General features: G+C 39.7%; 1 protein-coding gene across 2 annotated transcripts in view; it reads right to left on the bottom strand.

Moving 5' to 3' along the window:
- Positions 1–12,924, bottom strand: part of LOC108993852 (signal peptide peptidase-like 3) — a 32,506-nt gene that overhangs the window by 4,529 nt on the left and 15,053 nt on the right. For both annotated transcript variants that reach the window (XM_018968885.2, XM_035683672.1), the window contains exons 6-10: positions 11,442–11,621; positions 3,937–3,971; positions 3,682–3,838; positions 1,203–1,256; positions 1,034–1,126 (exon numbers count right to left, since the gene is read on the bottom strand). In XM_018968885.2, the coding sequence (XP_018824430.1) occupies positions 1,034–1,126; positions 1,203–1,256; positions 3,682–3,838; positions 3,937–3,971; positions 11,442–11,621 (519 nt within the window). The remainder of the gene's footprint in view (positions 1–1,033; positions 1,127–1,202; positions 1,257–3,681; positions 3,839–3,936; positions 3,972–11,441; positions 11,622–12,924) is intronic.

The raw sequence follows: 12,924 nt of genomic DNA, 5'->3' as shown, positions 1-12,924 counted from the left end.
AATATAATATCAGTTTCTTTTTGGTACTTTATATTATTGTATAAACTTGGATACATTTTTATAGAGATACGCAATCTTAACATGGCCCAACTGAGCATTAAGTAAGGCACAACCCAAAATAGCAATTCAACTAAACATGCCACAATAAACCATGGAAAGAAAAAAATACCATGTATTTGAGCAAAGTATCAGACCTAGATCCTACAATGAACAAAAATGTGGCATATTATAAATGAACATTGATTTAGTTTGTACCCTCTCTTGAACCAACAACAAAAAACAAACTTAAGACTTAAGATTCTCCATTATAATTCATTTGCATGTTACATAAGAATAAATATAGAATTTGATAATATTCATAAACATTATTAATCAGCAGGTCCTTTTACAGAAATGGAGGCAGCAAGTGTTGCATGAAAAGAATTAGGAGGCTATATGCACCTAGTCCAAACTAAAACATTGGTTTCCCCCTGATACAGTTGGAAGTTCCCTATAATCGTTTATAAGACCCGATTCCACTTAATAAATATTCCATGAGGGGCTTGGCATCTATGCAACTCCCTTCATAATTCACCCACCCAATATACACAAACTTTTGAGCTCTCACAATATTTACTCTAGAAACCACTATTAAATAATTTTTTAAGGTATTCTTAAAACCTAAACAGGACAGAAGAAAGAATACTAAAAGAGAAAAGGGGAATCTGGTCCCGGATATATCATTCTAAGGAGATTGTTCTACGAAAGTTCAAGTTAAAATTTTATTATGGTAGGAGAAAGATGTGTCATAAATAAATATAATAACAAGTATTCAGGTCTAACTATAAAGAACAAGCATGGTAAACTTAAATGCCACATTACTTCGAGTCATTGCCCCTCTATAATTTTTAAATCTTTCCAATGTTCCCGTAAACCTATATGCATATATATAGTCATAAATGTAGTAAGAAGTTCATAACTTTAAATGGGAGAAAAACACTCACAATTTAGCAAGACAGGCAAAAGCAACGTAGGAAATCAGATCAAAGCTTACCGAAACCATAACACTCTGATTGAAGATCACTTGAGATATGAACACCCAAAAGATGTCATAAAAAAATGCACAACAAAGAAGTATGGTAGCAACCTGCAGTATCCAAATTCTATCATGACAAAGTAATGAAAATTATGATCTCAAATGCATCTTCAAAACACTTACATACCTTGATGTTAGGTAATCGAGCCATCTGCAAGACTGTTATGATCAAGCAGATACCCTGCAAGAATAAAGCCAAATCATAGTGAGGAGACAAGTAAGAAGGATTTGAACAACTTCAAGTCTCAATTCAGAATGCTAGATACAAAACCAGTATACAACTTAGTGCAGCAAACCAAAAGATTTACAATGGCACAAAACATTATCCTTCGTGACAACATGGCCAACAAAAGAGGCAAAACTCAGTGGCACATGTCTTTGACTGTGCTAACAGCAGCTTTTTCTAAATTATACTCTACACTCAAGTGAACCCTTAATGGACTCGATCTTTTAATGATGAGTAAGATCACTATTATTTTTTTTTTTTTTATGAGTAAGATCACTATTACATCCTTCAAAGCTAAGATCATTCTAGGTGACAGTTTAACAAGGTTTCTTCTTTGCCCGTGAAGTATCTTGGTCTCCTCTTGGGCTCTTGGGCACCCCTTTCAAAGCAAAGTCTATTTGGGATGATGTAATAGAGAAAATTGAGCATAGGCTAGCAAGTTCAAGAGGGGATCGTAGTCGTACCACCTTAATCAGGAAGCTTGTAGAAGATGGCGATTGATTTGGGTTGGGGGGGTGGGGGGGGGTGGGGTGGTGTGGGCAGTATTTTTACAAGATTAGTGGTGGGGGATGGTTCCAGGATTAGATTCTGGCATGACACTTTGTGTGGAGATAGAGCCCACAAAGGACACCTTTCCATTGTTTACAGAATTGTGTGTTGACAAGTGGTTTCGGTAGCGGAGCTAATGGAGATTTTAGGGGATTCTCACCAATGGAATGTAAGCTTTATTAGAGCTGCACATGATTGGAAAATCAGGATCTTTGCAGAATTCTTCAGCTTATTGTACTCCATGGAAGTAAGAAATCAAGAGGTTTAATGGTTGCTATGGACCCCTTCTAGAAAGGAAAATTTTCTGTTCACTCTTTCTACAAGACCATCACCAATCAAGAAAGCAATTCTTTCCCTTGGAAGAGCATTTGGAAGAGTAAGGCCCCTCTAAAGGCGGCATTCTTTGTACGGACTACCTCAATGGTGGCAAGTCTTGGGTATGTAGTTGTATATATAGAAGATGGAAAATGGGGTGACGGTGGGGAGTTTTAGGAATATTGAGATTGAGTTGGGGAAAATGGAACAAGAAGTGGAGGATGTGGGGATGCTTTGGGACCAAATAAATAAATATATATATATATATATATATATATATAGAAGGGCTTTGAGGTTGATTGTTGAACATGAATTAGGTGTGCCCAGGTTACTTCCGTGGAGTTTCTTGTTGCTATTGGTTAAGACAAAAGAAGAACATATATATATATATATATATATAATGGAATTTATTATGCATCAGCTACTATTCACTCTCACACTCTATACCTATAACTTTTTTATAGAGTGTGAAGGTGTTTTTCATAGGATATAAAAGTATTTTTTATAAGTTGTAAGGTGTGGGATGGTGAAGTGACTGATAAAAAAAAGGCGGATTATTGTAATGGATTGGTGTTGCATGTGTAGGAAAAGTGGTGAAACTGTGGATGATTTGCTTCTTCACTGTGAGGTTGCTAGGGCCTAATGGGATGATCTATTGAACAGGATGGGAATAGAATGGCTAATGCCGGGGAGGGTGGTTGATCTTCTTGCCAGCTGGAGGAGTCTATATGGTGTTCAGCAAATTGCATCAATTTGGATGATGGTCCCTATATGCCTTCTATGGTGTATTTGGAAGGACCGAAATGAACAAATGTTTGAAACCAAAGTACATTCGGTAAAGGAGCTTAGAAGGTTTTTTTTCTAAGAAATTATTTGTTCGGACAATAGCTATGGAATCAAGGTCGTAATGTGCACGAGTTCCTAGTATCTATCTCTTCCTCTTCTTCCTAACTAGGTGTTTCCTCTTATATATGTCTACTTGGGCATTTGCCTACTTCTATCAATAAAATTTTTACTTACAAAAAGTAAAGAATATTAAAAAAAATCAGAAAGATAAAATTCCAAAGATGTAAAATTAGACACGTATCGGTTTAGAATGAAATGAGTTTCATATGCTGCGGTAATCTTGTCATCTACATTCCTCTTTGACTCATCTACTACGACAAATAATGAAGGGGTTAGAAACCTGGAAAACAATTCCGCAAGGACTTCATGAGGAAAAGAGAATGAATTAAGATTTCAAATGAAGTATTTTATGGGTTCTAAATCCCAGCAGAGATTCCTGCACCAAATATATTGAGCCTGATGCATTGCACATCTTATATTAGCAACTTCCATATTCAAAGAAACTCTATGTAAATCTATACAGCCTTATCTACTGCAGTCATTTCCAATTCAGAACTCAATGTAAACCTGTATCCAGCATTTTGAAAGTCCAGATTTTAGAAGATGAATTCATTTGTTTCTATCAAAATAGAAGAAATAGCCTTGCACACAGATATCATTTGGAACTTACAAGAACATCTTGACCAAACCATGAATATGATGCCTTCCGAGTAGTAGCCCAGAAAATTGCAAATGCCACACAGAAAAGTAGCACCACAAGTGAGAAAATTGAAACCTCCCCAAAACAAGGCAAATTTACTGTCTTATGCCCACAGTTTCTTCCTTTTCTGCTTAACAAAGGATAAGAAGATGAGGAATGCATCGTAACTATAGATCCCAGCTAGCTAATAGGCTTAGCAGAAAGAAAAGTAGATATGAAGTGTACCTTAACACCAGGCTAACTATACAAGCATGCATTCCCTGAAAACAAAAAACAGATTCAGTTCAGAATCAAAGTTCACCAACAAAATTTATCTTTGAAATATTTGACATTATAGCAGAAGCAAAACAAACAAACAGAACCCCAAAAGGAGAAAAATAACCTATACCATGTCTAAATAGCGTCAATTCCATTTACAAGTACATTGGGTCAGCTCTACATCCTGTTCACAAATCTAGGTCACAGAAATTCCTTTTGGCAAAATCATATAAATTTGGTGAAAACTTCTCTCTCCTGAACACTTTCTCTCCGTACACATGCGAAAAAACACATAGAATCCATTGTTTTGATGGTGCGTTAATGGCTGAATGGTATTACAGTTGTGATGGGATTCATTAGAGAGATAGTAATTGAATCAAAACTTTTTATACTGGTGAAGGAGGGTGGTTTGTTACGGATTACAGAGAGAGGATGGAAAGGAGAGTCTACTCTACTGCTGGGACAAAATATGGTGAAATGGCTTGGAGGAGCAGTGGAGGAATGCTTGAGAGGGGAAAAGGAGGATTTTTATATCGCAAGTAGAGATGTATACTGCAGTTTTATAGCAAAGAGTTGCTCAAACAGGCGTGGGCGTTACTTGATGGTTACAGAGTACTGTCAGGGAGGGAGAAGAAGCTTTTTGTTGGAACTTGAAGGGGAGGGGGGGAAGGGTTGGAGGAGACTGAGGGAAGTCTTGTGGGAATCCACTCTGGAAAGATACAGGGGTGGCTAGCATGGAGGAGACCAGTGGAGGAGGTCAAACACTAGGTCCTACAAGGAGGTCCTTGTACAGGCATCGCCGCTAAGAGCACAGGGAGGTGGGGACGGTGGTGAGAGGTACAAGGTCAGTGATAAGCATCGAGCCCCTCTAGCTATACGACCTATGGGCTGTGGCAGGGTGGGTGTCGCCCAGGATGAAGGTAAGGTGCGATGTTCTCTGATGGAAAAGCAGGAACAAATGTGAAAATTGCAGAAGTTGATGGAAGAGGTACTGAGGAATGTCGGGTGTTTAAAGGAAAAGGATGGGGGGAAAATAAAAGAAAGGGGCTAGAAATTGGTAGCAGGCCTCCTCAACAAGTCGCAGCCCAGGGGAAGGGAGCCAGGGGTGGGCCTCTGCCCAAAAACGATATCGGGCCCAAGCCCAAAAAACAAACTAGATGGCAGGTTTGTTCGAGGGCCTCTTTAAGCGGCACTAGTGGTGCTCGACCACCAACCACCATGCCGCGTCGCACACCGGCGGTGGTGGCTTCTGATGAAGGCCAGAGAGCAGCGTATGCTCAGAACAAGCCTAAAATAGTTGCCCCAACAGACTACGGCGAAGACAGCGGTGTCTCACTGTCGAAGGAAGGACAGACGACGTCGGCAAAGACAGTGGTGCTCTCCGATGAAGGCCAGAAGGAGCGGAATGCTCAGGATCAAACCGTTGAGCCCAAAACGACTTCCCCGGCACCACAGGGTGGTGGTTCACCATCGAAGGGAGGACATAATCTTGCCGATCTATGTTGTGGGACCTAGTCCCACTCAAGTGCTCTCACCTGCATAGTTCCTTGAGGTCTTTGAGCTGGACGATGAAGATGGGGAGAGCTTTGATGGTTTTTTGCTTTTCGACAGGGAGCAGTCACTTGAAGAACAGTCTTAGAGTCTTGCCCAGGCACTAAGTGGACAGTTGGGTTTAGATGATATTTCCTTGGTGGAGGAGACCCAATGCACGCCACTGGATTGCAGGGGGTGATCCAATCCCCCTGAATTACATGTTACCAGTCCACTGTAATGTCTCTGGTTGGGATTTTCATAAGGTAAAAGAACTACAAAAGGTTATGGGATTGGAGTGCGAAGGCTATGAGGATCAATTTATGGCGTTGCTTATAGCCATTGAAGCAGGGGCACCAAGGTCATAGAAAAGCTGGATCAAAAAAACAGTGTGAGCTAAATAGGTTGACCTGGTCTATGAACTCTGAGGGCAGCTCTAGCAGGGGTAGATCGAAAGGGAAGGGGGCTGCCCTTCCCTTTATGAAACCCAAAATAGTGTCGTGGAACGTTCGCGGACTCAACGAGGATAATAAGTGACTTCAAATAAGAAACTTGCTTCGTGAGTAGAAGGCGGAAATTGTTTGTCTCCAGGAGACTAAGTTGAAAATGATTAATGGGAGAATTGTGCTAAGTTTATGGAGTTGTGTACACATGGGTTGGGTTTATATGGCCTGTGTTGGGGCATCAGGAGGTGTTTTGGTGATGTGGGATAGACATGTGGTGGAGAAAATGGAGGAATTTATAGGGCAATACTCAGTGGCATGCTCTTTCAAGAGTATATCAAATAACTTTTTGTGAGCTTTTGCAGGTGTCTGTGGTCCAAACTTAGACAACAACAGGAGTTTATTATGGGAAGAATTGGCTGGAGTATATAGCTGGTGAGACCTCCCTTGGTGTATTAGGGGAGATTTTAATGTTACAAGATTCCCAAGCAAGTGTTAGAGGAATAGAAGATTACGGCCAGCAATGACAGAGTTTTCGGAGTGCATATCTGACTTGAATTTGGTGGATTTGCCTTTAGCAGGGGGTTCAGCCACGTGGTCTAATAATCAGACTTGGTCTTGACTAGATCATTTCTTAATATCACCAGATGGGAGAGTTACTTTCCGGATGTATGGCAAAAGCGAATGCCTTGTCTTTGTTCGGACCATTGGCCTATCATGCTTGATTGTGGTGGTCTACAAAGAAGGCGACGATATTTCAAATTTGAAAACATGTGGCTGAAATTAGAAGGCTTTGTAGAAAGGGTGAGACAATGGTGATCCTCGTATCAGATTCAGGGTACCCCTAGCTTCATCTTAGCTGGTAAACTGAAAGTACTAAAAAAAGATTTGAAGCTTTGGAATATGCAGTCTTTTGATGATATAGGGGAGCGTAAGAAAAGAAAGGTGATGGAGATCCAAGAGTTAGAGAGACTACATGAAAATAGGCCTTTTACACAGGAAGAATTAGCACGAAAGACAATGTTGGTTGCAAACCTGGAAAGGATTATATTATTAGAAGAGACATCATGGCGGCAAAAGTCAAAAGCCTTGTGGCTAAGGGAAGGAGATCGAAGTACGAAATTTTTCCATAGAGTTGCCAACTCCAATAGGAGAAATAATAACATTGAGATGCTAAAAATTGACGGGGTTGAGTGTCGGGAAGAGCAGGTAATCTATAATCATGTAGTTGATTTCTTTGAGCAGCTAATAACCGAGCAGGTGGGATGGCGACCTACCCTAGATGGTCTTGATTTTGATGCCATCGGACCGGATGATGTATCTCGGTTGGAGAGGGCCTTTGAGGAGGCAGAGGTTATGAAGTAGTGAGAAAAATGACAAGGCACCGGGGCCTGATGGCTTCTCTATGGGCTTCTTTCAAAATTGTTGGGAAGTATTAAAAGAAGACCTTATGAAGGTGTTTCAGGAGCTTTTCGTGGTTGGTCAATTTGAGAAAAGCCTTAACATCACCTTTCTTGCATTGATACCAAAGAAGATGGGGGCTATGGAGATTAAGGAGTTTTGGCCCATAAGCTTAGTAAATGGGGTATATAAGATAATTTCTAAAGTGCTTGCAAACCGGCTAAGTGAGATTTTGGGGAAGATCATTACAAAAACCCAAAATGCTTTTGTAAAAGGGAGACAGATTCTAGATGCGGTTCTTATTGCCAATGAATGTCTGGATAGTAAATTATCAAAAAAAAAGAATGTCTGGATAGTAGAATGAAGGCTGGCACAACAGGGATCATTTACAAGCTCGACATGGAAAATGCCTATGATCACGTTAACTGGGATTTTCTTCTCTATTTCCTTGGGAGGTGTTGTTTTGGGGAGAAGTGGTAGTCATGGATCCGTTGGTGCATATCAATGGTGAAATTCGCAGTGTTGATAAATGGTAGTCCAGCCGGTTTTTTTCATAGCACACGAGACCTACGACAAGGAGATCCGTTGTCGCCATTGATGTTTTTTATTGTGATGGAAGCACTTAGCAGGATGACTTCGGCTTTGGTTACTAATGGTTTTGTGGATGGCTTTTCGATTGGAACCCTAGATAGGGGAATCATTAACATATCTCATTTGTTGTTTGCAGACAATACTCTTATCTTTTGTGAGGTTGATCTTAATCAGATCCGAGCACTGAAGGCCTTGCTCCTTTGCTTTGAAGCAGTATCCGGTTTAAGAGTGAACTTCGACAAATCAGAGATGGTGCCAATTGGAAGAGTTCTCTATTTATGATAGCTGGCCAATACATTGGGGTGTAAGATAGCTTCACTTCCTATGACTTACTTGGGCCTCCCGTTGGGAGCTCCCTCAAGAGCACCCTCTTCATGGGACGATGTGATTGAGAAAGTAGAGCGGAAACTGACATGATGGAAAATGATGTATTTGTCGAAAGGTGATAGGATTACTTCGATTAAAAGTACCTTATCCAACTTACCAACGTATTTTCTATCATTGTTCCCTATACCTGCAAGTGTGGCGTCTCGAATTGAGAAACTCCAACGGGATTTCTTGTGTAGTGGAGTGGAGTGGAGTGGAGTGGGGGAGGAGTTCAAGTTTCACCTAGTCAAGTGGGAGACGATATGCCACCCCATTTCTAATGGTGGCTTGGGCATAAGAAATATGAGAATTTTCAATCGGGCGTTACTTGGCAAATGGCTGTGGAGATATCATAAGAAACCAGAAGCCTTATGGAAGTTGGTGCTTGAGAGTAAATATGGAGGCTTATGGGGGGATTGGTGCACTAAAGAAGTAAGAGGGGCGCATGGAGTGGGACTGTAGAAACACATTAGAAGAGGATGGGAGGTCTTGAATTGACACACCCGACTTCAGTTGGGGGAGGGATCCAAGATTAAATTCCGGAGAGATACTTGGTGCGATAATAGTACTTTACAAGAGGTATTTCCATCACTTTTCCATTTTGCAAGTGATAAAGATGTATCAGTGGCCGAAGTCATGGAAAGATCAGGGGAGCAAATCCATTAGAACATCATTTTTAGTAGGGTGGCACAAGATTGGGAAATGAGCAGCTTTGCAAATTTTTATAGCCTCTTGTACTCCATAAAACCGAGCAATCAGCAGGAAGATGTATTGTGGTGGATACCTGCTGGTAAAAGGGTATTCTCGGTTCGTTTCTATTATAAGGCTCTCACACAAGGATCCAATATTCAGTTCCCGTGGAGGAGGCTTTGGAGACATAAGGCGCCCCCCAAAGCAGTTTTTTTTTTGTGTGGACAGCCTCATTGGGGAAGATTCTCACAACTGATAACCTAAGGAAACGAAGGGTAATCATTGCAAATTAGTGTTGTATGTGTAGAGAAGGAGGCGAGTCTGTCAATCATCTTTTACTTCATTGTGAGACAGCTAGGTATTATGGTACAAGGTATTCAGTAGATTAAACTTGGTTTAGGTTATGCCGTAGACGGTGGTGACAATGTTGGCTAGCTAGACAAATCTAGGAGGTGTACAACAGATTAAAGTTGTTTGGAAGATGATCCCTATATGCATTATGTGGTGTTTGTGGCAGGAGAGCAATGACCGGACGTTTGACGACAAGGAGAGATTGCTGGAGGAGCTTAAAGATTTATTTTTTAGAACACTATGTACATGGGCCATTGCTGTTGATTTCAATGGCATGGACCTACATGATTTTCTTCTCCATAATGCGCATACCTAGCTAGGGGCTGCTTTTTGTATTCTCTTTTAGAACTCTGTACATGGCTTTGCCCCTTCTTTGATCAATATAATTTGTTTACTTAATCAAAAAAAGATATTCCTTTTGGCTATACCTATTTGTTCTGATATCTTTGTGTGATACCCCATATGATATGGATAAGGGTATGTGGTGTATGGGATCCCACATTGCTTGGGAAGGAGAAGTATGTGGTGTATGGGATCCCACATTGCTTAGGAAGGAGAAGTTCTTGCTCTTTATAAGGTTCCAATGGGGTTCCAATTGTATCATTGACTAGTCCTTTTGAGGTATAGGTCATGTGGTTTGAGCCTTCCATTGGGGCGTTACACTTTGTTTCACCCATTATTTGTTAAGATTAATATTTATTTTATTGAGGAATGCTGACATGAATACTCGTTTCATTTTCTCATAATGATAGGTACATTGTCAGGATGCACAAGGCTGAGCTTGTGAAATGCTTATCTCATTCTTACTCTTCAGGTTGAGGGATGGGGTGTGACACTTGCCTTCTTTTATCAATATGAATGTCAGAGATGATAAATTCTAGCAATAATAGTGATTAGAATGCGATAGGGTATTCTGCAACTACTGGAAAAACATAAATCAATTAACAAGTGAAAGAAGACATGTTTTGAAAATTGAAGTTTTTAGAGAATTGGGAAGAAAAGGTGAGACATTCAAGGGCCATATGTCCGACCACAGGACTGACCCAGGTCATACAATGACATCATAAATATATTTAAAAAAAATTTCCTAATGAATGTAAATTTATTTTCTACAAATGACCTGGGTTGCAAAATTAAGGATTCAATTGTTTCAAATAAAATATTAATATTTATTTGACATGGCTCAGTCAAGACCTTCATGTGATTGATATTTTTGCTGTTTGATCAAAACCCTAACAAAATCTTGAAATCATTTTAAACTTTTGGATCTTTAATGAAAGTCATTAAGTAAAATGATCACCAATGAAATGTAACTAATATCCAAAAAAATCCCTCCCTCCTACCTGCCACCCTCGCTCTCCATTCATCCCACATGATCCAAATCTGAACACCAAACAAATCACCAATATTCAAAAAAAAATAACATTATCCAAATTGGTCTTGAAGTGCTTGGCCTATTTGATGATGGTTCTAGATAAATTGAGCCATTTCAATCTATTGGATTTGTTTTCTATTATTTTGGCTAACACCCTGGAGAGGGTGTTGAAAGGAAGTTCCAACTGGTTGAGTACGTGCTCGGCTAATGTACTTGTTGAGACGAAGCACCAACTGACTTTAGCTTTTGGTTGGACACTTTAACATGAACCACTTCACTTTGACGTTAACCTAAAATAATTTTCTGCTTTCTAAAATATGTTCCTGGAAAATGTTACTAAAAGAAGAACCAGAAAACCTTTCAAGTGAATATAAATCAAAACAAGGCATGATACAAAAAGCAATAAATTATCTAGTTCTAGCCATAAAAAAAAAAAAAACAAATAAATACATTTGTTTTCTGATTGGTAGCGGGTGTCCGAGAACAAAATCCCGACTAATTCCAGGGGTGCACAAACTCGACAAGAAGTTTCCGCAAGTGCACCTCGGATAATTTAAGGGGAAATTCTTCCAGTCTGATGACCCTAAAAATTGTTTGCACCCATGAGGATTCGAACCTTAGGCTTGGAGGGAGCATACCATCAAGCCCAAGGCCCTTACCACTTGAGCCAACCCCTAGGGGTTAAAACAAATAAATATACAAGTGTCAAAAAAGAACTACCTTACCTCAACACCACCAATGCAGAAAAGTACAATCAGCACCCACACAAACCAGGACGACATAAAAAAATATAGTAGCACCAGAAATGCCGATGCTGTTATGATGAAAAATATAGCACCCTTGGCACTAATATTAAGGACTTCATTCTCAGAATCATCATTGAGTGTCTCAGCTTTGGAAAAGTTCTGCACAATGAAGGGAAAGACAGTTCACTCCAAATGCTCCTCCACATAACCACAAAATATACAATACTGAAGGGCCAGAAAAGGGGAAAGAGAGAAGAAAAAGCATTGTGATGGATAACCAAATTTAGATAGAACATATAAGAGAGAAAATAAAAGTGTATGGATTTTTTCAGATTGGTGCAGTAAACACTCAGTTCACCAATGACATCAATATCCTTTATGAAGCAGTGCACTCATAGTTGACACGTTTTGACTTCTAAATGCAGGAGATGGAAGGATTACGTTCAATTTCTATCAAGGTAAGCATCAAGGGGCAATGACAAGCCATTAACTAAACTCTATCTAGCAAAGGATCTAAAATAATGAGTAGAACTTTACCATTGCTTGCCTGGAACATCCAGGGACCGATTAAAGCAAATATTTGATTTAGTTTTTTTGTTTTGTGGGATCAGGGAGAAGGAAATGGGTTTTCAAGAAACACAAAGAGATAGCTATTATTTTCTGTAGAAGAACAAAAAGTTTAGAACACAACAGAAGATGTCTCACTGCCAACTAGAGCACAAATTTTCTAATTCCTGGAGAATAACAAATTTCGGTCTCCATTCCAGCAATTCTTAAAAATGTTATATAAATTTCTTAAAGCTTGACAATTTAACAGGGTATCAATGATGATAAATATACATTGTAGCTACAAATGGATGAAAATGTTGGGCAATAAAGAAACAGATCCATAAGATTAGCGAATATGATGATGATAGACAGAAGCAGCAACATGAGGGAAAAAAAAACTTGTTGGCATGGAGGCTGAGACAGGGTGACCTGCTGTCTTTGTTACTCTTTGTTTCATGGAGGTCTTTAGCAAAATGTTATCAACTACTGTTGACGGGGGCTTTCCTCAAGCCTTTCTGTGGGGGCTAGGAATCCTGGGGTGCTTAACATATCTCATCTCTTCTCTTGTTTGCAGATCATACCTTAATATTCTGTGGGGTGAACCCGAACCACATCTGCTCTTTGAAGACTCTTTTTCTACACTATAAAGCTGTTTTTGGGTTGAAAGTGAACTTTGCTAAGTCAGAGATGATTTCTGTGGGGAATGTTTTTCCAATGTAGATAATTTTGCCAACATATTTGGATGCAAGACATTACTTGGCCTATGAAATATTTAGGCCTATCTTTAAGAGCCTTTTTTACGGATAAGTTTATTTGGCATGGTATAATTGAAAACATTTAGCATCGTTTGGGTGGTTGGATGAGGATGTATCTATTGAAAGGTGGTAGGATCTCCCTTGCCTGCATATAATTT

The sequence above is a fragment of the Juglans regia genome, chromosome 12, assembly GCF_001411555.2.
Source record: "Juglans regia cultivar Chandler chromosome 12, Walnut 2.0, whole genome shotgun sequence".
Lineage (NCBI taxonomy): Eukaryota > Viridiplantae > Streptophyta > Magnoliopsida > Fagales > Juglandaceae > Juglans > Juglans regia.
The sequence above is the reverse complement of the archived record's forward strand: the minus strand, read 5'-3'. Positions and strand labels throughout refer to the sequence as shown.